This window comes from Rhinopithecus roxellana, chromosome 20 (genome assembly GCF_007565055.1).
Source record: "Rhinopithecus roxellana isolate Shanxi Qingling chromosome 20, ASM756505v1, whole genome shotgun sequence".
Lineage (NCBI taxonomy): Eukaryota > Metazoa > Chordata > Mammalia > Primates > Cercopithecidae > Rhinopithecus > Rhinopithecus roxellana.
Genome location: NC_044568.1, coordinates 75,095,831 through 75,122,372, shown reverse-complemented (window position 1 = coordinate 75,122,372; position 26,542 = coordinate 75,095,831). Strand labels below are relative to the sequence as shown.

General features: G+C 40.1%; 1 protein-coding gene across 9 annotated transcripts in view; it reads right to left on the bottom strand.

The window, feature by feature from the left end:
- The window catches only part of RBFOX1 (RNA binding fox-1 homolog 1), a 380,384-nt gene that overhangs the window by 29,453 nt on the left and 324,389 nt on the right, over positions 1 to 26,542 (bottom strand). For 7 of the 9 annotated variants that reach the window (XM_010353868.2, XM_010353866.2, XM_030925449.1 and 4 more), the window contains 2 exons: positions 11,710 to 11,752; positions 6,516 to 6,580 (listed from right to left, as the gene is read on the bottom strand). In XM_010353868.2, coding sequence (XP_010352170.1) covers positions 6,516 to 6,580; positions 11,710 to 11,752 — 108 coding nt within the window. Of the gene's footprint in view, positions 1 to 6,515; positions 6,581 to 11,709; positions 11,753 to 18,294; positions 18,335 to 26,542 lie in introns of all 9 variants that reach the window. The other 2 variants (XR_004055484.1, XR_004055485.1) reach the window with 1 other exon arrangement.

The window sequence follows — 26,542 nt, the reverse complement described above, 5'->3', positions numbered from 1 at the left end:
ATAAAACATATATATATAAAACAGATATATATATATATATATGGCAGAAAGATGGTCCCTTCCTTGCATCCTTCCCTCTTGCCATTCATCCACCCACCTATGTATCGATTTATCTCCATCTATCCATCCACCCATCCATCTATGTACGTGTATGCATGGATATATGTATCTCTGTCACTTAAATAATTTTTAAATAAGACTAAATAAAATATGCTAGGGAGTCAAGCATAAAGTTGCCAATGTTTATTTTGCCAAAGGTGGTTGCCAGGCCTTGAACTGGCCTTGGGAGATACTGCTTTCAATAAGACACTAGAATAAGATCTTGATCTCTCCTTGCCACACGTCACGAAGAATAAGAACAAGGGCTGCTACTGCTGTTTAGCTGTTCAGCTGTGTGTGTGTGTGTGTGTGTGTGTGTGTGTGTGTGTGTATAGATATATATCTCAAGTATTAAGATACTTATCTGGCATATGTGCTTTGTAATAGGAATCTCACAGGTAGAAGTGTGTGTTTCTATTATTCTAAAGCTGGCTAGGACAATTGGTTTCACTTTTTCTTCCAGAGGAGCGCCTGAATCACCAAAATCCCCCCAAAACAACAAGAAATGGATCTGTTAGGAAAGTAAACTTTAAATGAACAAGATAAAAGGTGTGTATATACATGTAGATACGTATAGATGCACACATGCTCAACCTGGAGTTCTAACTAAAACCTGGACATGCTTTTCTAGACACAGGGACACAGAAGGATAGAAATAAAGGCCTAAGTGACTCATTTCTGGTACATTCAAAATAAAAGATTAAAAAGAAACTAAAACCAGGAACACCTTCTTCAAAGCACCATCAAAAATGGCACAGAGGTAGGACTTCAGCTTATTGCCATGTATTGATTCCACAGCCGACATTCAAACTCGGAAGTGGCTTCTCCCTGCCTCTGGGTCTGTATCCCAGCTAGGAAGATGGCATGGGAAACTCGCCCATCCCTTCTGAACCTCCACCCCTCAGTTCCTTGTTGATCTGAGAATACCGTCTCCGGCATGGCCATGTTTTACAATGCTCTCACTATATTTTTCCAACAGATTTCTCAAGACTGCAAATGTAAATAAAATGATAGGAAGTCTAGCATAAAGTTGCCAATGTTTATTTTGCCGAGTAAGAACATGAAAAACAAAATTGGATGTCTAAAACTAAAACTACCATTTGCTATTGTTCTAATTTTATAAATAAAATCTATTTTAACAGCAGTGAGAAGGAAGAATGGATTCAGTCTATTTGCCAGAAAAGAGCGTTGACAACTGTATTACATGGTCAGTGTTCTTCTGTCTTGATAAACCAGCAAATATGCCATCAAAGGTGGTTGCCAGGCCCTGAACTGGCCTTGGGAGATACTGCTTTCAATACGGCACTAGAATAAGATCTTGAGATCTCTCCTTGCCACACATCATGAAGAATAAGAACAAGGGCTGCTACTGTTGTTTAGCTAGAAATATTTTCAATCCTTATCAAACTTGGTTCAGATAAGAGGACTGGGGAAAGCAAAGCAAGTAACCCCTTTGTCTGCTTTGTATGTCTACTTTCATTAAGGGTTTAAAATTATCCACAGGTTCAACTTTCTGTATTCCAACCCACGGCCAAAAAAAAAGGTGAAAACAATGTCCATATAACATCTCTTTAAAAAATTAACCTTCCTACAGAAATAAACCCCTAAATGGTAAATTACATTTTCTATTCAGGATGCTCATACACTTTATATGCTGACAATCCCTTAAATTTTAGCATAGATCATCAGATAAGGACGCCAAATAAAATGGAATATCATTGTAAATGTACTTATTTGTCTGTTTTCATGACAGCATTTCTCTCTTACTTAATCTGAGGCCAGAAAATAAAAAGTTCTAAAATAGAGGGAGTAGCCTGCACTAATGGAAATAAACTCAAATCCTTTTACTTTTTTAGTTCAGCTTGAAGTAAGATTGTACATAAGGATTTAGTCCTATTTTCTGCATTGAGCTTATGATGAAATATTAGAGGGCAGAAAGATGGTCCCTTCCTTGCTTCCTTCCCTTTTTCCATTCATCCACCCACCTCTATTGCTTTATCTCCATCTATCCATCTACCCATCCTTCCACTCATCTATGTATGTGTATGTATATGGATGTATGTATGTATCTATTTCTGTCATTTAAATAATTTTTAAATAAGACTAAATCCTGTATGAACCCCAAAATATGCCTACTTATCCTTACTAGGTTCTAAGAAACACAAATCTGTCTCAAACAACCTTTTATTCATAGGTTATAAATGTCATATTTCACTTACGTTTTTTCTAGCATGTAGTTTGTGACCACTTGAAATTAACAAGCCCTGGTCTCTTTGCATTACGCTTTACCTGAATACACTTACGAGTCCCGTGTGAGGTCCCAAGGCACAGGTGAGTGTGTGTGTGTGCACATGTGTGTATGCAGAGAGCAAGATAACATGGCATTTTACTTGGATTTCTTTTAAGTTGAGCTATATAAAATTTACATTGATGTAGGTATATATTTCATACATATTACAATAGAGCCAATGTGTCATTTTTGTCACACACAAGGAGCAATTTCTATCTCTACATTAGCAGTGAAACTTTAAGGTCTCAAAAACCAAAGAGGTATCCATTAAAACAAAATTATGTTGCTTGCAGTCTTTTGCTCAGTTTAGAGATACCTGTGTGGCCTGGTGCTACAATTATATGTCAAAAGCTTCTTAGCTTTCATGTATCTTTACAAGAAATGCATATTTTATGTGGAAGCAATGGCCCCTGGTAACTATCAGTGTAATCGGATTGTGATGAAATTTGAGTGAAAAACTCTGTATTGCTTTAGTCTCTAGGCAGTCTGCATCTAACTTTCTGCCCTGATGTGGCGGGACGTTTTCATGCACTTATCATTAGGAAATGTTAGAGTGTTAGCAAGCAGGACAAGCATGACAAATGTCTGTCTGGGGAGATAACATTTTCATCAAAGCTATGTACACATCATATTTTCCCAAATATTTGTGGCACAGTTGATCAAACAGGGAATCTTACCCCACCGCCCCCCTCCCCCCGACCCCGGCCCCCAACCTCCCAGTTTGGCTGCTTCAAGATGCAACAACAACGAAGTCATAATACACAAACCATGAGCCAAACAATAAAGAGAAGCCTGCCCCCAGGCTTAATTCAAGCAAGCCATTCATCAAGCTGATGTGATGGACCTGTCCAATCCAGAACGTATCACAGACACATCAGCAACACCAAGTGGCATGCAATGACCAGATGACCAAAGACCCCTCTGCCATGCTTCAATTGGTTCAAGCTCAGAAAATGTTCTCCTTTGAGAGTTCAGACAGTTGGCTTTGCATAAATCAAAGTGAGATTAGAAATAAAGATTTGGTGAGGTCAAGTGCTTACCAAATGTTTCCTAAATGCCAAGAAAAGATGTTCACCTATTCCCACTAAATTTGTCAATGAGACTATAAAATTACCTAGTCCAGTCAGGTATTTTTCTTTTGGGGAAATCTCTGCCCACACCAGATGGTCTTCATTCTGGAGGTCAACATGCAGAGACTCTCAGGTTGCTCCGAGATGATCAGCATGTGATCATTTAACCAAGAAGATGATGGGCAGGGAGTTGCAAGGTGCCCATTAAGGACTTGCTAGACAGTCCTGAGGTTACTGGAGTTCAATATTTCTCAAAGGTCCCTGAATGTTTAATTTGATGAGGGCTTAATTTGTGCTGATAAAAGGTAAAATCCTACCAACTGGGGACATCAAACTTCTTTTGCTTTCAAGACGTCTGAAGAATGAATCTCATGATTACAGGGAAAGTTTGTTGCTGTTTCTCTTTTGATCAATTGACAACCAGAGAGCATTACCAAAACATTCTCAATGCCTGCTGATTTTACTTCCTATTTTTGAAGTTTTTTTTAAGTTTTTCTTTATCTTGCCTGTCTTCTACAGAAGAGGAACCTTAAGAATCTATCACTACTGATTCTATGCTGTGATATAAAAATAACTGGTTACACGATTGCTACTTCTGAGAGAAATTCTAGGTACTTGACATCTTTAATCTAGATTCAAAAGCTATTCTGATAATTTCACATTTTCCCTAAAAGTGTCTTCTATAAAAAGGTATTCCTTCTCAATATCCAGTTATTAAAGATAAAAGGGGGTAGCACCATTTAATAGACACTTTAAAAATTCAGAAATACAACTTTAAACATTGCTTTCTGCCCATGTACTTATTAATGAATTTACTTCAATGAATAATTCCATATGTGGCAAATGTCTTGCTTATGACAAAGTTAAACAGGGATAGCTATCAATGTCCAGAGCAACCAAGATGACCAAATGTGCAAATTTATCTAATGAACAAAAAGAGGCCAGTTATATGCACAACAGAATAGTTGGTTTCTTCGGCTGAAACTATGTACTAAAGTTGTAATTGCAGTTATTAAAGATTTACCAATCCAAGAACAAGGGCGATCTTTCAGTGGGACATGTTGCCAATGAGAAATCTGAATAATATCAAAATAACAGATTTTACACATACGGTGTTCCAAAATGTAGAAATTTAAAAATGTTTAGATGAAGGCAAGTAGAGTTGGCCAGAATCTCAGATAATTCTAATAGTATCATATGTTGTTTATTTTTTAAATGTCTAGACCAGCCTTATTGAAGGAGTCAATTTAAATTATATATTTCTTAATTTTTTTTTTTCAGCTTGGGGGTAGATGCACTTATACTGAAAAGCAAGATAATCAAATCCGTTTAAGATTCTTATACAGCAGGTTAAAGTTACTATGATTATAATTATATGCAAAGTGGGTGTTTGAGAATGTAGCATCTAGAGATATTTTCATAAAAAATAATTAAGGCTTGCAGCTGAACCACATTGCAATTGATACTTGGTGAATCTTCAGTGCAGAATTTAATAACATTAGATCTTTTCATTTGTAGAATGATCTTGAGTATTTGAAGATTGTCATCATTTTTATTAGCCTTTTTGACCCTGTCTACTTTTCTAATCTAGTGTCAGTGTGTTGAAGATAACAACTTACACGAAACACATTTTGCATCTTGGCAACTGATTACTGGGTAAATGTATAATTTATGTATTGAGAACCTTGTCTTGACAATTGTCTGGATTTCTCTGCAAGGCCCCCTACAGCCTTGAGAACTTGTTATGGCTGCTTATAAGAAAATACCTGCATAGAACCAGACAGCAGATCTCAACTCCATCTTGCCCAAAGAGCCATTTGTTACAAATGTATGCATGCGGCTTTCAAAATGCCGATTTTAGGATTCAGGGATTTATTCTGCTTTCTTACATTGTAAGAATTCTGTAGCTACAATTAGCTAACAGCACATCTCGTGAGAAATGGAATGGAACTGCAGAGAAAGCACACCACAGCAAACCGAGGTAGGAACTACATCACAACAGGCCGGGTAGGAGCACCAGAGGTTGCCGACACTTCCCATTCAGGAGTCAAATACATCGCCTGCTTACCTGTCTGACCCAGCATGCCCCAGCCACACATGCAAATTGTTATCATTGTTTTATTCATGAAACGTATTTTTAAAATAAAGGACTCATTACCAAAATAAGCACCCTCAATGACATTTGTGCATGCAGAGCATCTGAACATTCACATTTATGTCCTCAGAAAACAGAGCCAAGGAGTTGCATTCAAGATGAAAACACACACTTTCCTTTTCAAGGCAACCATACAAAAGTAGCTACGGCTTGCTGTTTCAGGAACCAACTCATCTGTTAAGCCTGGGTAATAGAAACCCCTCATTTCCGCCCCACCGGCCCCGCAAACCTGCCCATCCATTCTGACTTCTGCATTTCTCAAACACACTGGGTTCCTTCCACTGCCTGTCTTAACATGTGGTGTGCATTACAAATAAAAGTTGACTTATGTTTGTAGGATTGAACACAGGGCATTGCCAGAAAGAATGAATCTCCTAATGAATGCTAGGGACACTCTCCCTCTCCTTTATTTCAAATTGTAAAAATGCAATGGAGGGAATAATTTATTCAGTATAAGACCTTGTAAAAAGGGAAATAAGGCACTTGAAATAGAAAAACCTTGTAGGATCATGGTCTGTTTTTCTTCCTATGAGTTAGATAGAATCACAGTCTTACATAGACGACCATAAGAAGGTTGTACAGAGAGAGAGTGTGTGTGTGTGTGTGTGTGTGTATATGTGTATGTGAGCAAGCTGTGTTGTCGCAGGAATTAAGAGATGTTAACTACACAGGGACCAAGACTATCATTTTCTTTGTGTCTTAGCATAGAAAGTAGTTTAGAATGGGTTGAAGTACTTGCCCTCTGTCTATGGGGCCTTCAGTTCACGTTTTCCATGGGACCTAACTTTTGGGGTGCTACCTCCCCCAGCAGTCATGCAGTTTCACCAAGACCATACAAGAATCTCCTCTCCCATCAACTAATTTCCAAGTAGTTGTCAAGCATGAGAAGAATGACCCTTACCTGTCACTGTAGGCAGCGGCAGTGGCAGGGGTAGGCTGGGCGTAGCGGTATGCAGCATAACCACCCTAAAACACAAGGAGAAACGTGAGTCAGGAATGCAGCAGAGCCCACTGCAGGGACGCCCAGTGGCAAGACCACACCAGAACAGCAGTTACCCAAATCTACTGAGCTAAAGTTGAGGTTAATGAAAGCTTAGTATCAAAGTGAAAGTACAAAAACACCCTGGAGAAACAAGGGGTGGAACATCAACCTCAGCTGGATGTTAAAGGTTAGCGGTCGTAAGCATATCCCAAAAGAAGAGCCTAGAGGCCTTTGGAAGAAAATGTACCTAAATGTTAATGGTGATTGTCTTGGGGTGGGGAGGATTATGGGGGATTATTTTAACACTCTTTATACTTTGCTGAACTTTCCAGATTTTCAAAATTGATTCTGCTTTACCTTTATCAGATAGTAACTTAAATTTTATTCAAACAATTATTATTTTCTTATAAAAGTTAAGTAAACGCGCTCCTTTTGTATTTATTAAATCACCCTTTGAAAGTTTATTAGTCTCTTACCTATCTGGTTGTTTAACCACTGACGTTATTGAAGACTGTCTTTAGCTGTCTAAATGTTACACAATTATTACGAAAATGACTGAACATTTCTTTGGTCAAAGATATCACATGGTTATATATCATGCTGCTTCAGATGGAGCATTTGGTGTGGAAAATATGATAGTCTTCTAATTGGTAAATAAAATCATTAACAGAAAAAGTCTGAAAAGAAAAAATTAACATTTAGTTGTATGTACCAGTAATTGCAATTGTTCAATTAAGCAAAGAGGACAAGCAAATAGGCATATTCAAAAGGAATTGTGTTCAGTGAAGCATTGATGATCAAACTGTGAAAATAAGAGCTTCTTGCTCAGTGGACCGCAATGATACATCAACCAGTGTACAATGATCTCAGCACAATTAAACAGAATCCAGTGTCCACTGATAACACAGGACTATTCAGGTTCTAATTAGAACACACAGTCCCATAATCCTCTGAGGTAAGCGTTCTCACCATCACCATAAAGGGGTGACTCAGGACAAAGTGTAGTGTGTGAGAAGGTATGCAACAGCAGAATCATGACAGGGAAAGTTCATGGCATTTGGCCTCATGAAACTAAGTAATACGATAAGACAGATGAAGCAGGGAAGCTACAAAAAGCCTCTTTCAAGATGTAGGTACACTGGTCTCAATTTCTTTCTGCCTCCTCCTGGCACAGTTAACTTTCAGAGTAAATATGCTATCATTTACATAGCAATTCAAAGAAACAAGTTTATCTTTTGAAGTTTATTATTTGGATCGGTCCTGGAGAAGACACACCTAAAACATCATGACAGATAATAATTTAGAAAGTTTGTTATTTTTTTTTATTTTAAAGCTTCCCTTAAAAAGATAATGGAAGTTAACCACAACAAAAAAGGTCTTAGCCAGATGCCACCTGGTGCTCTAAATACTGTGTTCTCCAGTTAGGAATGGGAAACTCATTAAATGTGCTGATGAGTTATAAAACCATAGCAGTTATGACAGCACTGAGTTCAGCAAACAGTGATAGACTAAAGAGAAATCGGGTCACCAGGTTTTTGGAGCCATTTTTCTATATAGCTTGTTTATCTTCTTGGCTTTCATGATGTGTACAGAAAGATACAGGTGTGCAGGTACATACATTAAACTTAATGAGGTAGGGAGGGGCTAGAATTGGCTAGCTGATTTCTAGGAGACATCAGCTTGCAACAGGCTTAAAGTTTTGAGTAGAGAGAAAAAGTGTATGTGGTATGTGCGTGTTTCTCTCTGGAACAAGAAAAAGTATTTGCAGCAGTCACATGCCATGTCAATCATGAGTTGGTGGCTGAATTTGGTCCCACCAAAGATGTCTAGTAACATCCTATTTGCAAGCCTCTTGGTTTGAAATTTGCATATCCTCTACCTTCTGCCTTAGTTTCAGTCAATAGAAGAAGGTAGCAAGTCTGATAAATGGGAAGAATTGCTGCAGTGGAAACTAAAATGAACCACACTGACTAGTACGTTATGTATAGTAGAAACATCAAATGCAGGTGTGTACACCTGGGATTCCTCTGCACAGCAAATGTGGTCATCTGCGAAGGTTTCAAAATGACCTCTACTGTTTGCATATGACTGGCCAGTTAAAGAAAATGTGTGTTTCTATACAAGACGGGCACAAGTCGTCAATGTTCTGACATTTGTCTTTATTATCTAGAAATTTGCTTGTGAGTGTTCCTGATTCAACGGTCAAGATCACAGTTTTCTTAAGTCTCCAGAGCCAGTGGAGAGATTTTTGACCTTGATCAGTGGTTTCATTGCTGTCGAGTAGACCACTTGGAGATGAATGTTCTATATCTGTGCTGTCCAGCAGAGTAGCTACTTTTAGTAAATGACTACTGAACTCTTGAAAGGTAACTAGTGCAATGAACTGATTTTTTAAATTTACTTTTCGGTTAATTTGAATTTAAATGTAAATAGCCACATGGGGACTGGTGGCAAAAGGATTGGACAGTACCAGTCTAAATGATCCCTGAAACATGTAATAATTAGGGAAAAGGGGATTAGGTGGTTTTCTCTCTCCATCTTTACTGCATAGCCTTCCTTTGCTATTTTTCTTACGTATGCAATTCACACTAGGGAAATAAGAGCTGTGTATTAACTCAGTATACGTGTGCATACACTGTAAAATATAAATTGCTTTACATACAAAAAATACAAATTGCTTTAATTTGTCTAACAGGTGACTGGCATCAATTTTATTGCTCTGTATTTTGCAGCCCACTGAGCATAGCCACAACTTCTTCGAGGTTCCATGGTGATGTCTGTAAAAGGAACACTCACTTTCAATAGCCGTCACCAGACCATGTTCATGTTGAACCTGGTCTTCCGAGATCATATGACAAAAATGTGTCATTGACAAGTGATTTTTCCCACCACCAAACCAAAGGAACAAGGAATGATAAGTACGAAATAGTTCTACACTCCCCATTCCTGAAACATTTATTTCTCCACATCATGGGTAGCAAAATATACCTGTAATCTTATATAATAATTTCAAGTTGCTATTGTGGATCTTCTTACCACCACCACCAAATGAGTGAGGCCACCAGAGTAACCCACTGGTGTGGAGTGAGAAGTTTCCTTTGTTGGCAAAACCTCTAGAGGTCCCTCGAGGTAGTTACCCATTAAGCACCTCAAATGACGCTCCAATAAAGTATTTTATTTTCTTACTACACTAGAGATGGGGTCTCACTGTGTTGCCTAGGCTGCTCTCAAACTCCTGGGATCAAGAGATAGTCCCAATTCAGCCTCCCAAAGTTCTGGGAGTATAGGTGTAGGCCACTGTGCCCAAATAATAAAGCATTTTTAAAATTATGCTTGTGGGGAATCGTGGAAAGGAAAGTTTCCACAACCAAACCAGTTTGGCAGATGCTCAGTTAAATTAAACTGGTTACTCTGTGGAACTCCTTGGGACAATACTCATGAACATTGTGGGACCTCCAGCGCATGTCAGAGAATGAGGCTTAAAGATTTCACTTTAGAGCATACTTTTGAAAATAAATTGTTCTATTGAACAAATAGTGAATTCTGGGAGGGGAAACCTGTGTGTGCTAGCGGGGACGTGGGCATCGGTAGGCCTGTAACATGTACGTGTTACGCATACTTCCTTCAACTGGAGTGCATAGGAAAGTAATCAGCTTAACCAGGGGTAAAGGCTCCCTTTATTACCAAAATATCCAAGGGTCAAGTCTCACTTCGTGCAAAACAGGTGTGCTGGTATATATACATACAACTTAAATCTTATTTACTATAATACTTACAAGAACATTTTAAAATGAAACACTTCCTAATTTACCTATATTATATGTTCACTTTATTTATTTATTTTTTTTGAGACAGAGTCTTCTCTGCCCCCCAGGCTGGAGTGCAGTGGTGCAATCTTGGCTCACGATAACCTCTGCCTCCCAGGTTCAAGTGATTTCCCGAGTAGTTGGGATGGCAGGCACGTGCCACCGCGCCTGGCTAACTTTTGTATTTTTAGTAGAGATGGGGTTTTGACGTGTAGGCCAGGCTGGTCTTGAACCCCAGGCCTCAAGCAATCTGCCTGCCTTGGTCTCCCAAAATGCGGATTACAGGTATGAGCCATCACAGCTGGCCACCTTCATCTATTTTTGAAGGGTGGCATTCAGAGGTCCAGTTCTCTTGAAATGTGACAGTGAAAGTTCATCTCGGGAATTTTAACCATATTACCTTTTACTAGGTCAAAGTACCTCTTTCTCACATTCAGGTTTTAATTAAAACTCAATCAATTCTCATGATTTACAAAAAGTACTTTCTTAATTCACTCTTAATACTGAAGAAAAAAGGGAATTGCCGCGATAGGGAAAGTAATGTCCTAAAACTCTCACTGATCATCATCAGTTTGACATTCATCTTATTTGACAGTTTCAATGTGGGTAATAGACCAAATTTGGAGAGACTAGGCCAGCCATATTCCAACAAATATGTTGACTTTTTTTCTTCCTACAAATTTATTCAGTTGGTGGTTGCTTCAGCAGTGAGAAATAGGTTTAAAAGCTATAACAATAGGTGTGAAATAAATTTCTGATCAGCTCTACTAAGACCAGGGAGGGTTATGTTAGATGTCAGGTATGCTGGCTCTTAATGCTGCATATGAGATTCTTGATTTAACCTCATTCCAGTTCACTCTGGGAACCTACTAAAAAATTACCTAGTCAATTGGTTCAATCAGAACCTTGAATTCTTTTCATTGGATGTATACTGATTGAGTCCAGATACCTTTTAAGCTAAAAAAAAAAAAAAAAAAAAAAAAAAAAACCCCAGCCAAGCTAGACCACCACTTGACACACTCAGGATCTAACAAACCTCATGGCCAAGGCCAGCTAACATCAGTCATAGAAACAGCACCCATATTTGGAAGAAACAGCCATAACACAGTCAGCGGATATATTGATAGATGTGGGGATAGCCACCTCTATTCTAGGAGATTTCATATTAAAACTGGAAAATTCAGTTAAGTCTTTATCCTCCTATGTTAGAGAACAATTCCCCTCCCAAGAATTATCTTGTTAGTAAGGATTTCACAGCAAACCCACAATCATAGTGATGAGTTTATCCACCAGTCGGGATTTCATACCTGCAGCAATTTATTGCCATACACAGGCTCTTGATACACTACTCTATAAGGAAACAGAAATGTAATGTTTTCAATGCAAAAATGAAATAAATAAAAGAGAATGCATAAGTCAGACAAATTCCAGAGCAATTCATTTACAAGTTTGCTTCTCTCTTATTTCACCAAGACTTAGGACTGACCCACCAAGCTGAAAGGGGCACTGGGCCTGGATAAACATTTTTAGTTGCAAATCTCTGCAATGGAGAGTATCAAGGTGGAGGTGGGGATCAAACCACTTCGTGTTATAACTTGTGTTTATTTCTAAAGAAGAAAAAGATAATTTCATGGCTTCTTGCCTCTTAAAGCATATTCCAACAGTCCAAATTAACTATTTCAAATTTATCTCTTTAACTCATGATTGGAATTTTCTGGAATATCTAAGGATTTAACACGAATGTCCTAATTTTTGAAGTAGTTAAGAAAACAGCACAGTAGCAACCGTAACTGCATAAACGCCTTTAGTTGTTAATTTCAACTAACAGCAGAATTGCAGTTCATGAATTCATGAATTGCATTGAAGCTACGATAGCAACTTTTAATACTTTCAGAGAACTGTGAGTATATGTGACTGTGTGTCTATGTGTGTAAACTAGTGTTAATATACATAGCTTCAAAATGCTATGATTTCATACACATCTAGCACTGGCAAGGAAGGTCTCTGTAGAATCCTTGTACAGACTAGGATGCAGTTTTTGGAGGTAAGAGTTTTTCATGGGCAAAACTAATTTTCCATGTGAGTGGTCACAGTTTGAAATAAAATTCTCCAGTTCCAGGGCAGACACTGAGATGGCTGAACATTTGAAGAGACTGAGGGACGTACCCTCTAAAGGCGTGCATATACTTTTTCCTATATAGCCTCCAGATAGCCTGCCTTTCCTTTCCATTTTAAATGTACTTATGTTAAAAGTCAAATTTTGTGGAGCTATGCCTGACAACATTCTTCTTCTTTTCTCTGCTAGTTCACTGCTTATTTGTATATTTCTAGTACAAATATTATTCTCAGTGGCCTGCCCACCCCATTATGCTCACTTCTCTCCCTCTTCTTTTCCTGTCTTTCACTATAGTTTTCAAATGTTGCTCAACTGGAGCAATGACTTGGGTTTGTGGGCTCACGGCTTAAGCATTAAACTCAGTAGTCAAATCATGTGGGCTCAAGGCCCAGTGTCAGTGAACATTTCTGGACAAATTATTTTCTCTTTTCTGGAAAAAAAAGTTTCCTGTTAGCCATGGTTGGTGGCTGACACCTGTTATCCTAGCCCTTTGGGAGGCCAAGGCAGGTGGATCACTTTAAGGTCAGGAGTTCGAGTCCAGTCTGGTCAACATGGTAAAACCCCATCTTTACTAAGAATCCAAAAATTAGCCCGGTGTCATGGTGCATGCGTGTAGTCTTAGCTATCTGGGAGGCTGTGGCAGGAGAATTGCTTGAACCCAGGAGGCAGAGGTTTCAGTGAGCTGAGATCATGCCACTGCACTCCAGCCTGGGTGATACAGGGAGGCTCTGTCTCCAAAAAAAGTTTTTCTGGAACAACAAAAAATAGAGGTAAGATGCCTTGTTTCAAGGGCTGTGGTGAGGAGAGATGAGGTAATACAGGTAAAACACTCAGCATCTTGTCTCTCCCATTGCAAACACAGCATTTGCCTGATTTCTTGGTGGACTGAGGTCTCCACTATGGTGACTGGGGATGGCAAGCCAAATGCCAATCCTCAGCCACCTCACACTGAAAACAAGTTCTCAGGAAGAAAGACTAGGGGTTTTTATTTAAAGAATTCCTACTTTCCAGCTTTACATGTTCCCAAAGTTACTGACACTTCCCATTCCTGAGTTTAAACATCAGTGAAATGAGGATATCTCTTTGTTTTAAAACATATGGGTGGCAGAGTGACATGAATTCAGAAATAATTGTGTTTAGCCATGGTGTTAACCAGAAACTTGTTATACAGAATTTAGGAATGGTGTAAAAATGCACTAGAATCTCAAGACACATTTGCTAGGCGGCCTTCACGGTTACGTCTAATGTCAGGATGCTTAGGATGTTCTTAACAAAAAGGAACATGGTCAATATTGATAATTTATATCCTCTCACTCTTTCTCTCTGCTCTTCCCATTGTCAAACACCCCACTATGTTACTCCAGTTTCTATCCATTTGTCAATTCTTTTTAACAGTTCATTACAATTTCTTTCTCTCCCTCTTTTCATTTGTAATATTAATGGTTATCTTTTGATCAAATACTATGTTCTTTGATCTCTCCCTGAGAAGGTCAACCAACAAATGTCTTGGTTCAGTTACGCAATGCTTGTTTTCCACTCCCTGGTCAACTTCTGGCCTCAAAATCTATAGTTTCAGGGGTCAGGTGTGGTGGTTGACACCTGTAATCCCAGCACTTTTGGGAGTCGAAGGCAGGTGGATCTCTAGAGGTCAGGAGTTTGAGACCAGCCTGGCCAACATGGGAAACCCCATCTCTACTAAAATACATGGATTAGCTGGGCGTGGTGGCAGGTGCCTTGTAATCCCAGTTACTCAGGAGGCTGAGACTGGAGAGTCGCTTGAGCCCTGTAGCCAGAGGTTGCAGTGAGCTGAGATCATGCTACTGCACTCCAGCCTGGGCGACAGAGTGAGATTACACCTCCAAAACAAAAAACAAAAAACAAACAAAAAAAAACTATAGCTTCACTTCCAAATATGAGTTGACTCTAGGTCTAAGAACCTTAGTCCTTGCATTGCCACTCTGTCTGTATAACCTCTACTATTTAGTTTGCTTAACTTGACACACTTTTTAATTAAAAGGAATTTATGTAAAGGTACACCACTAAGCAGTAATAGTGAACTGGTAGATTTGATACGTTTCATTATGAAACTTAAATTCCTATCTTTTTATACAAAAGTGTGTGTGTGTGTATTGTGTTCTGATCTCAGGTAGAAGGGACTCAGATAAAGATCATTCCTATCCTCCTTTCTCAGACAACTCCCACGTCCTCTCTGATGAGTAGCCAACCACACTGTGCCTGAACCTCTCCACTGTGGCTAGAGGCAGTGGTTTTCCTGCAGGGCTCAGATCCTGAAGATACCCTCTGCCCAAACAAGCTGTCCTGGTTTTTTCCTTTCGTGTCTGGCTCACAGCATTTCATAAGTCTATTCCCTTTGGCAATTTCAGGACATCTGTGATCATCTGTCCCTCTCTGCTCTCAATCCTCTCTCCTCTGAAAACTTTCAGAAGGAGGTCATTTGAGAGAGGAGGTTATGGCTTGCCAGTTACTGGGATCATGCAGGTCTTTAAATGCCTATGTGCTTCGGCAGAACTTAAAAATGATCGAGGGCTCCAACCTCAGGTGGTAGGGATGGAAAGACCGTGGAGAACAAAGGACAGGGGAGGGGGGAGAGCAGGGTACTTAGAAAAGCCCAGTAGTTCTGAGATCCAAGCTGTTGAGTTGTTGACCTGCTCTGATATACGGCCAGGATAGTGAACATTTTGAGCAGGAAGAATCTGACAGTATCCTTCTTTGTCTTCCTTAGCAGTGACCAAAGCTAGAAACTTATTACCCAATAAAATTAAAAAGAGGTTTATGGCCAGGTGTCTTGGCTCACGTCTGTAATCCTAGCACTTTGGAAGGCCGAGGCAGATGGATCACTTGAGGTCAGGAGTTCGAGACCATGCTGGCCAACATGGTGAAATCCCGTCTCTAGTAAAAATACAAAAAATAGCCAGGGGTGGTGGCAGGCACCTGTAATCCCAGATACTCAGGAGGCTGAGGAAGGAGAACTGCTTCCAGGGGGCAGAGGTTGCTGAGAGCTGAGATCACAGCACTGCACTAAAGCCTGGGTGACACAGTGACACTCCATCTCAAATAATACAATAATAATAAAGTTTAAATCTATTAGAGGTGTCTGATGTGTCTAACATATATTCCAGGGCCTCTCAGAATTGCCCTAAACCTATTTATTGTGTACTGTTTGTAACGAGATTGAAGGAGTAAGCCAAAATCTTTAAAGTAGAACCTCATACGACTTTCTAAGAACCTCTTTAACCATCATCTCTTTTAAAAACGAAGCTTGGGGATATTTTCACTCATCAGAACATGCTGGTATCTCAAGGGAGGTAGGGTAGTGGCTTAAAAAAGCACATTCAAGATTATGACATACTTCTAGCTAGGACAAATCTTGTTCTGTATATTCTGCAGTGCAGAACACATTTATATTTCTTTTCCTTAAATTTATGGTCATCAACGACCTCTTGTTCTGCTGCTGAGCTGGGCAGTGGCGCAGGCTAGTTTCTTACTGTCCAATATACACACAGACACACATCAGCAGCAATATGTTAAATTAGTCATCTGACAAAGCAAAATATTCAGGAAGGTCTACAAGATTCTAGAGACTTGAGAGACAGGACAAACTTGTACTGGGTAAACAAATCTCTAAATTCATATCGCAGGAACTTTTTCTGTCACCTGATGGCATATGTGATACTTGCCCTCTGAAAAATCTTACTGTCATTATAATATAAAGAGTAGGGAAAATGATAATTTTTGGCTGGGGGTCGTGGCCTGAAAAGTCAGAGAAGGGGCAGTTTTGTAAACGAAACTATCAGACAACTTAGGACTGGAAGAAACCCTGTTCTGTGAAGCTCACTTAGATGCTTCCCAGGCTGCACCACTGTACCCAGTGGGCTTGGCTCCAACGTGAATGTGTGACAAAATCTCCTAAAGGAACTAGAAAAGCACAAAGGGACACTTCTGTGGCTTTCTTCCCAGAACAAATTTGCTTTTTCCCCTCTAGTCAAGGGGTTGGCATATTTCCTTCTTCTAACTTTGTGTTTATCAATTTGCCTTGCTGTGTGGATTTTTCTGATGCAGCGGTATGCCCCAATTGATAAAGACACACACTCTCCCTCACTTAAATGAGTTCCTTGTTTTTCCTTACTTGTGGGAGCTCCACAGACCTTGCCTTCAGGGAGCCTCTCCTTCCTGCTACTCAAGAATCTGAGGCCAGCAAGACACCAATTTGATATATGTATAAAATGCCACACATTAATGATTCAATAAATTACCGTCAGTTTGAAGAAACTGAGGCATGAAGAGGTGGACACTCGCTAAATGATTGTGAAATGTTTTTAACTAAGGAAAATCTGCAATTTTTTTTTTCTTGGGTAGGTGTTGCTGGAGATAGTTTCCATTTTGGTGGGTTTTTTAAAAAAGCATTTCTCTATCCCTTGTCTATTCCCTCTCATTTCTAAAGCCCTAAATTCTGTGATGCCAACTACCATTCTGGCTCCTTCCATCTGCAATCATCTACCCATGGGCTGCATGAAGGCGAGAGCCAGGACTGGTGATTGGGTTTAGCAGGTGCTTGAGGATATATGAATGGGCTTCAAACTGCTCAGCCCCAGCCTGCCTCATAATTTAAAATCTGAAAGTCTGGAAAATAGGACGTGAGACGGAAAAGCTTAAGTTCCACACAAAAGAAAACTGACCACTGAGTGAATTAGGACATATGGGTTGTTCACTCCCTTTGTTATGGGGGAAAAATACTAACCCACAGATTATAGTAAATATGCTTGATGCAATAGAACTCAACTAAGTCTATATCATTGATGGAGATAAATACTGTATCTCAAAACTGTAATGATTTGAGATTTAAAAGAAATAAAATAATCAGTGTCTTCTAGTACCTGATATCAGTTTTATCAGAAATATGATTTTTTTTTACTATCTAGCCTATAAAATATAATCCCATTGACTGAGGCATTTTGTAATAAAAATTGTGATTTAGGGAGTATCTCCCAATACTGCCCACTTATTCAAAATTGTGTTTACTCCAAGTCATTTTCATAACATCAATGCTCGTATCATAACGTGGGAGAATAACTACCTCTAGTTGAACATAGATAAGTTTAATTCTTATTCTCATAATGAGAAATAGTCTACTCTTTTCTAAAAATAAACTTAGTGATACTATTAACCAATTTTAAGTCATGTAATTGGGGGAAAATGGAATAAAAGTTAAAAGAAAATGGGGGCTCAATGTTCAATTTGACATACATTTTGTTAAGAGGATTAGTAGGAGATGTTTAGGGCTCAACTTGCCCATGAGAGAGAGAGAGAGAGTGTTCCTAAGGCTGCTGTGATATTTTAGGGAAAACATCAAAAATAGCCATGAAAATATCTTTTAACCCTCTGCAGCTGGTAACTACAGCTGTTATCCTAAATATTATACTGAAAACAAAGAACATATTGAGAACTTGAGAGACAATTTCTTTGTGGGTGAAGTGCGGTCTTTAGTTGGCATGAAAGAAATGCCACCTTTTTGGGGGGATTGCATTTATTCTGAAGTTGATCAAGGGGCTAATTCCACCCCACTAAACAGCCAGTGATGTCTGCCATGAGCTCAGGGGCAGAAGGTTTTCTGTCCTGCAAGACAAACCACTGAATTATTTCCTACGGACCAAGGACAGAAACTCAACTACACTGAGTAGAGGAATTCACAGCAAACTTGTAAAAAGAATGACTCCAGGAGGAAACAGGGACGGCATGCAAGTGAATGAATACTTACATAAATGTCTGCACCATAAAATCCATCCTGGTAAACAACACTGCAAGGGTGCACACACAAAGAGAAACATCCATATTAGTGCATTTCCCATGCAGACACACCAACCCCTGCACTGGCGAGGTTAGTCTGGTCACAAGATCCAAAACACGGGAACCGAGGATCGTTTTCACATTGATTAAGGAGGTTGGAGACAACAGCAGTTGAGCAAACCGAGAAAATTAGGCCGGGCTTCGGTGTTGGCCCAGAATTAGGATGTGTGGTGGTGGTGGTGGTGGTGGTGGCAGCGGCGTGCTAGGTCCCAAACTTCCCACTCTCTCAGGAGTGGGTACAGAAATGCACGACTTTGAAATGCAAAGAGGATTGAGATTTATTTTAAGTGGCCCAGACAGACATGAGCATTTTAACAGTCATAGTTGGCAATCAAACCACATATATAACCCCCTACCCCACAGAACAAAAACCCAAAACATCTATTTAAAAATAGGATTAAAAAGGTCGAGACACAGATTGCAGCATTCTCAATACGGGCTACAGCCGAATGGCCTCAGGGGAGCTGGACAATGGTTTCAAAAATTTTCTTCTATATTCTTTCACATTGTATTATACTTGGTAATTCCATGTGTATTATTGTAAGTGGAGAATGTCTCTAATTGTATGTGGGTGAGCATGGGTATGTGTGCAAGAATGTGTTGTGTGCAGACATGTCTTCATGTGTACAAGTGCATTGTGTGCATATTTGTGTATGTTAATATGGACAAGTGTAGGAATGCATGTTTGCACTTGTCTAGAGTGTATACATGCATGTAAACATGTATATGCATGTGTATATGTGTATATGTTGGGATATTTATATATTTGTGTATTTATATATACATGAGTTTATACATGTGAATATCTGTATGTTCACATAAATTATATCTAGATGAAACAAAGTCCCACACCTTGATTGAACAAGTCCAATCTGATAGCAGCTCTCTGATTGCCACCCATATAGTCACCATCCCAGAAAGAAGAGACTTCAGAGGGCTGGGGACAGGGGTTAGGGAATGATTCTCCAAAGCTTTTTGGTATACTTTGAGTAAAAAAAAACAAGAAAAGAAGCTCTCAGCTACGTGGTCGTGAGAAACTAATTTATGTTTCCTAAGCATGAAAATGAATTTAACAAGAATCGTATGTAGCCTTCACAGGTTTCTGTAAGGATCACAAGGTATCTCGCATATGAAACTGTTTCTAAATGCCTATTTTTAAAAGGATCGTAGTGATTTACAATCTTCCCCAATATCTTCCCATGACGTTTCTAGATGACTTATGATTCTGGCAAAGGACCGATGAGCCCCACCATTGAATGAGGCTGAGGTTCTAATAGAAACACAACTTTAATACCAAAGGCTTGCAGCAGATTTCAGTGGCAGAGTGGACCCACATGTAAGCAAAGCATATTGAGCCAAGGGAAGCCATTTTACAACACACACACAGCACTGACACATACACGCGGCTGTGACACTGGTTTGCTGGAGAACACTTTAGTGTGCTTCTTAGAGTATTTTGGAGTCAACTGACTAAACTCCAAGTACCATTGTCCTTAAAAATGTGGCAGAGATTTCACACGCTAAGGAGGTGGGTAGAAATAGCTTTCAGCTGTTGTTCATATTTGATTCTGGAGGGCTACAGTTCACAAAAGCACTTGTGAAGTGGCATAAAGCCCCAATCCAAGGTGCTGAGGTGTGCAGCATCCTGAGCTATGCTTTGAATTCTTTTTCAACATATCCAACACAAAGGACAGAATGTCGGTTGGGGGGTCAGAAGGCAGAAGTCACCCTCTGCCAACAGGACTTGGAACAGGTCTGATGAAAGAGGTGAGCCACAAATATTTAGTTTGGGTCCCAAACCACAGAACGGATCACTTAGCCATATCAAAACAGCTCCATCCCGCTCTTTCATGCTGCCATGCCCTTGCACGTGCAATGCCTTGTGCTGGCAATGACGTTTATTCCAGTATCCTCATCCAAAAGCAGTGAGATGACCATTCAAGAGCCAAGTTAGATGTGAAGCACAGGGGCATCTGAGTCAAACTGCAGCATCCTCAGCCAATAACTCAGTAGCTTTGGACACATCACGTGAGATATCTGAACCTCACGTACTCATCTGATAAAAAGGGAAAATAGGTAAGTGCCTACCTCCAAGGGAGGGTTTCTTAAGATAACGCTTGCAAAGGGATGGGCAGCGGCATCCTTAACACTGTAGCTCTAACAAGGTCACCATGTCTGAGACCCAGTGCCCACCTGCAGCTGGTGATTTTCCCATTATGAACGCCAGCATCATTTTTCAGATTCTTATTGAGTCACTCATCAATTTCTGCCTCACATCAAAGGTATGTGTGCATGTGACTCATTGTACCTTAACAGCTACATCCAGTGGCTTAACTAACATTCTATCTCAATTCCTGACACATTGCTTGTTACCTAGAAGATGTACAATAACTGGGTAAATAGGGCTCATATTTTAGAGGGAGGGGTGGGCATGAGAAGCTGTCAGAAGGAGATTGAGTCATTGCTTTATCAACTCGAGGTAGAATTCAATAATGGGTCAGGAGTCTCAGGTTTGTCTGATTTGGCTATTCAGTATCGACGACTGTTGTCAATGGAGGAGAATATTCAGTATCGATGACTTTTGTCAATGGAGGAGAAATATGATTAACAGACTCGAACCTGAATTAGGAGACCAGGGCAAGAGACTAGACAGAAAGCAGTCTAGAAGTAAACTATATATTTTTCACCAAATACGAAATATATACCTTTAAATATGGGAAATAATGACTTCTAAATATCTCAATGGTGGAACCTCATCTGTCTCTGATCTTCTGTAAATGGAAAAAATAACTGAGTCTAGGCCTTGGAGGCTCTTTCAACAGGGCACATGGCACGGGTATGGGCCAAGAGTGGGGTGGGTTCTATGATGTGGCTGAGGCTGAGCTCTAGCCAAGAAACTGATTCCTTTTTTCATTAACACAAGTTGTTATGCACCATGGCCAGTTTTGTGCTTCCATGTCAAGCCTATTTATACCAACATTGCCCAGAGGTGAGGCAAGAACATGCCGTGATGTTTGCTCTTAGGAGTCTCTGCTCAGTAGGGTAACCTGATTGCCATGCTTTCTCCTCTGCCATGGGCTGTGGAGAGTTAATTGGGGGACAGTGACATCACACATTCATGAGACATTGAACCAAAGAAGAACTGGTCTCGCTTTCTCATTGTGAAAAGCTCAAACTGCATACGTACTATTTCTCTATTATTGAAAAGTTTTCTGTACCTCAACTACTATGCCAAGGCATGGAGACTGAAGAAGTAAGCCCCCTCCGTAAACCTGTCCTCCCAGAGTGGACAGGGAGTGGGACACACAGTCACATATTATGCACAAAACTGTAACATCACAGCTGGGATAGAGGCTGCAGGAGAGAACAACAGAGGTCCCCTGAATGTGGAACGGAAGGAGGCAGGGCCAGCAGCAGAGATGAGAGAGGCTGAGCAAATGGCATAGAAACCTCAAAGCCTTGGCTCAGTAGAGAGGAGGGGAAACACCTGTCAAGGCAAAGGGTGGCAGGGCGAGGGTACTGCTAAGGCAAGACCCATTGTTGGAAGACCCATGGCCTGGCTTCTTGGAGGGCTGGAGGGAAAGGTGTAATGTCTAGCATTAGGGTCTAAATGTGGTGGCTTCACAGCGAAAAGATGATTGTAGCTGCCATTATAAACCCCATCCTGAAGGGATTACTTGTTTTCAAAGTGCACATGTATTGGAGAGAAATGGAAAGGACAAGTGATCTATCTTTAGGATAGCTCTAAAAAATGTGGAACCAATGTAGTCGTCCTCACTGGCAATGTGAAATAAAGCCATGTAATGGGAAGCCAATTTTACCAAAACACAGTTTTTCTCCCTAATAGTAACAGCGCGAGCACCATTATTCCCACTACTCACATTTGTAGAACACTTACCATGGATCAGTCCCTAGTCTAGATAGTCTGCTCATAATCCCACTCAGTCCTCAGAACACCCCTATGAGATGGATAAAATGATCATCGATTCTTTAGACATGGAGAAACTGAAAGATAGCTGGGTATTGACTGAACTGGGATTCGAGCCCAGGGAGTCTGGCTCCACAGTACAAACTCTTAAGTACTATGGCAGGCAGTGGTGGTCAAACTTGAATGTGTATCAGAATCACCTGGAGGACTTTTGAAACACAGATGGCTGGGCCCCATGCCCAGCCAACAGGTTCTGATTCAATAGATCTGGATGACAGAATCTAAGAGCTTACGTTTCTAACAAATTAACAGATGATGCTGATGCTACTGGTCCCAGAAAAATGAGAATCATTGCTCTATGCAACACCATCCTCCAAGTGTTATTTTACTTTACATGTGAGACAAAACTGAAGGTCAGCCTCCTAGCTCATATTCTAATGGAGAAGCTGCTTACAGGAAAGCTCCTACCACAAAGCCTCATGCTAGTTTCCAAAAATATATCCAAATAATTTTTAAAGCCTCGTCAAACAGCTGCACTTAAAATATAGGATATGTAGGGAAAGAGGCACAGGGATCCATGTCTACGGTGCAGCTATAGATAAACTAACCACAGAACAGTTAGAAGAGAAGGGAGTTACCATCGTGCACTAAACAGGGGCAGTCCTATTTCAATGCAGAAATGGTACGTCTAGCCATGCAAAGGTAATTGTATTGCTTGTCAATCACATTGGGACTCTATGCTTTTGCAAGGACATAATGCAAATGCACATCTTATTTTCTTAGAAAAGTAATAGCAGTAGTTAAATATTTGAATGAATGCAAGCAGGGAGTGATTGCACTATAGAAAATTAGTTTACTTTAAAAAATATATAAAATGCCCAAACCATACAATCTGCCTGTGTAATATAATATATACCAGCCACAGGTATATTCTCATAGAAAAGGCTGTTCACAATTGTTCTACCCTGAGGCCCCTTCCCACTAGAAAATAAACTTTCTAATGTGTTCAAATACCACTGTGTTTTAATGGATATCAGGGGCTATCAGAAACTCACTGGCATTTGTATAGAATTGTGGGTGTGTGGTGTGTTTGTACACATTTTCCTAGAGAATTTTTAATCAGATTATTAAAGGCATCTGTGAAAATGCCCCTTTCATTCTCTCCTCCAAAAAAAAAAAAAAAAAGGCTTTAAAGACCACTGATTCATGATGTTTTTCGATAAATTCACTCTATTAAGAGGCTGTTTGGGTTACACTTTAAAACTAGCAAATAAGAAATCACACTTTATAAAAATCATTCTGCAAAGGAAGCTTGTCCAACCCGCAGTCCATAGACTGCATGTGGCCCCAACACAAATTCATTAACTTTCTTAAAACAGTATGAGATTTTTTTTTTTTTTTGGCTCATCAGCTGTAGTTAGTTTATGTGTATTTTATGTGTGTTCCAAGTCCAATTAATTCAATGTGTCCCAGGGAAACCAAAAGATTGGACGCCCGTGTGTGTAAAGTATTCTGAGAATGGGTAATGATGACTTTTGTTCCTAATATTTATGTTAAACGAGTAAAGTTCCTAAGCATCAGATAATACAGGTTGGGGACTTAGATATTTATAAGATAAAGCCCAGAGAGCATGGCTGATGTATACACAGAAAGATATGCCTGTGGTCCCAGAGACTGTTGTCAGAGGCTTTTTTAGGACTTAACCTGAAAACATTTCCAAAAGGTCAATTTGTTTTTCCACTGGCCAGCTTTAAGTTTTCTCCTGGGATACTCCCTTAGCTTTCCTATACCCCAAATAGTATAGAGTCTTCTCAAAATAATTCTCAAGGTAACTCGGGGACGTTTACACAGATGTATGACAATTATCAGAGAAAGGGCAGAAAATCTTGTTCAGAGATACGTAGAGAAACAAAACCAAAAGCCTACAGCAGACACTAGATGCTTAGGCTTAGAATAGTAATAAAAACACCGCCAGGGGGTGGTGGCGCATACCTGTAATCCCAGCACTTTGGGAGGCTGAGGTGGGCAGATCGCTTGAGGTTAGGAGTTTGAGACCAGCCTGGCTAATACGGTGAAACCCTGTGTCTACTAAAAATACAAAAAATTAACCAGGTGTGGTGGCATGTGCCTGTAATCCCAGTTATTTGGGAGGCTGAAGACAGGAGAATTGTTTGAACCAAGGAGGAGAAGGTTGCAGTGAGCCAAGATTGTACAACTACATTTCAACATGGGTGACAGAGCAAGACTCCATCTCAAAAACAACACATGTGATGTTCCATTAAAGCACCCCATTGTACTCCCTTGAAATATGCATGGTACATAATAGGTACTCATGGAGTTCCTCTTCGATAGGGAGGGGATTGGGGTTTAGCTGTTGTTTTCTAACATCAGAGATTACTGAGTCTATAGGGTTTGTCTCCAATGTCTCCACTTGCCCTCCTGATGCATAGACAATCAGCTTGTGAGCTCCCTGAACAGCAATTACCTGTTGGGTAATTCCTCCCACATGTGAATCATAGGAAGCTAGACTGGGCATTGTGGCTTTTCAAGCAAATTGACTCCAGGATCAAAGGCAAGGAGAAATAAGGAAAACTCGACTCTGCTCTGTGACTGTTTCCTACTCAATATTGTATTTGCAATCTACATATTCCATAAGCAGTGGAAATGCCTCAACCATTTCTTGAAGGAAACAGAGGTCTGTGAAACTGCACGTGCCCCCTAGCAAAGATAAATAATGTATAGAGGGAGAGACATGGGGGCGTGTTGTGTACTCAACCACAAGCAAAAGGGGATGTTGAGAAAGAAGACTATGGGTGGTTAATAAAGTCGCTAAGTTCATCAACCTGGAGAACAGCAGGTACAGTTCACTGAATGCCTGTCACAGGATGGACCAAGTTGTCACCTTAAATGTATTTCTCTACTTCACCCTCTATCAACTCTACAAGGACAGATACATCCCCACTCTCTCTTATGGAAACTCTCTATAGATGTTAAGTAAGCTATCCAAGCCAGTATGGGTAGAATATTCGGGCCCAGTCTTAATCACCTGAAATCCAACGTCTTCCTAGGACTGTAAAATTCCATAGGCTATGTAGACCTATGTAGACATGACTTTCTAACTCTTCACTTAGTCTCATTCAGTTGATGTTGGCATTTGGGACTCAGGAGTTGGTTGGTTTGGTATAGGGTTTTCCACCTGTACCTATGATCCCACCATGGTCCATAACTGTCCCTAACCCTGGAGGAATCATCATGTGTTAATGTCCCAAGAGGTTTCTATTTAGGCATGTGAGACAAGAGAACAGGGCCTCTTCATTACCTGTGTTCTTCAGCTGCATGGGAGGGCTTCAGAAAATACCAAGACATGGAAGGAAAAGGCAAATCAAGAAAAGGAAATGGATGAATGTCTGGGCATGGTGGCTCATACCTATAATCCTAGCACTTTGGGAGGTCCAGGTGGGCCGATCACCTGAGGTCAGGAGTTCAAGACCAGCCTGGCCAACATTGATGAAACCCCATCTCTATTAAAAATACAAAAATTGGCCAGGTGTGGTGGCGGGCACCTGTAATCCCAGCTACTTAGGAGGCTGAGGTTGGAGAATCGCTTGAACCCAGGAGTTGGAGGTTGCTGTGAGTCGAGATCACGCCATTGCACTCAAGCCTGGCTGACAGAGTGAGACTCTGTCTCAATTTTTTTTTTTCTTTAAAAACGAAATGGGTGAATGTAGGGCATCCTTAGGGACTCTACTCATGTGACTGTCTTTGTTGGATACCTCCAAGGGTCACCCAAGCTTCCACAAGGGTAGCCATGGAGATTCTAAAGGATAATTTCTTCAATCTCCCAGGAAGAAGATTGAAGTCATGCATGGACCTAGGATACATTTTTGACTGGTATTTTAGTAACAATATAGATTCATATTGGATACCTCAGGAAGAACAGATTTAGGTTGGCAGATATGCCTTCAATTGGTGACAGTGGAAACAATAAATTCTTAAATGCAGTTTGTTACGTGACATCTTAGAAAAGATGGAGATTGCTTGGGGGTGTGGGTGGGGGAGGGGTCACAGGATAAGATTTCACTGTGGCAATTTAGGAAATGTTTGGACTTACAAGTATCCCCTATTTCTTCTCTTTTAGGATGCCTTCTGTAAACAACCAAGCTAGACTAAGGACCTTGCCCTGGTATTCACACAAGACCCTCTTGCATCACTTATCATGTTTATTGAAATT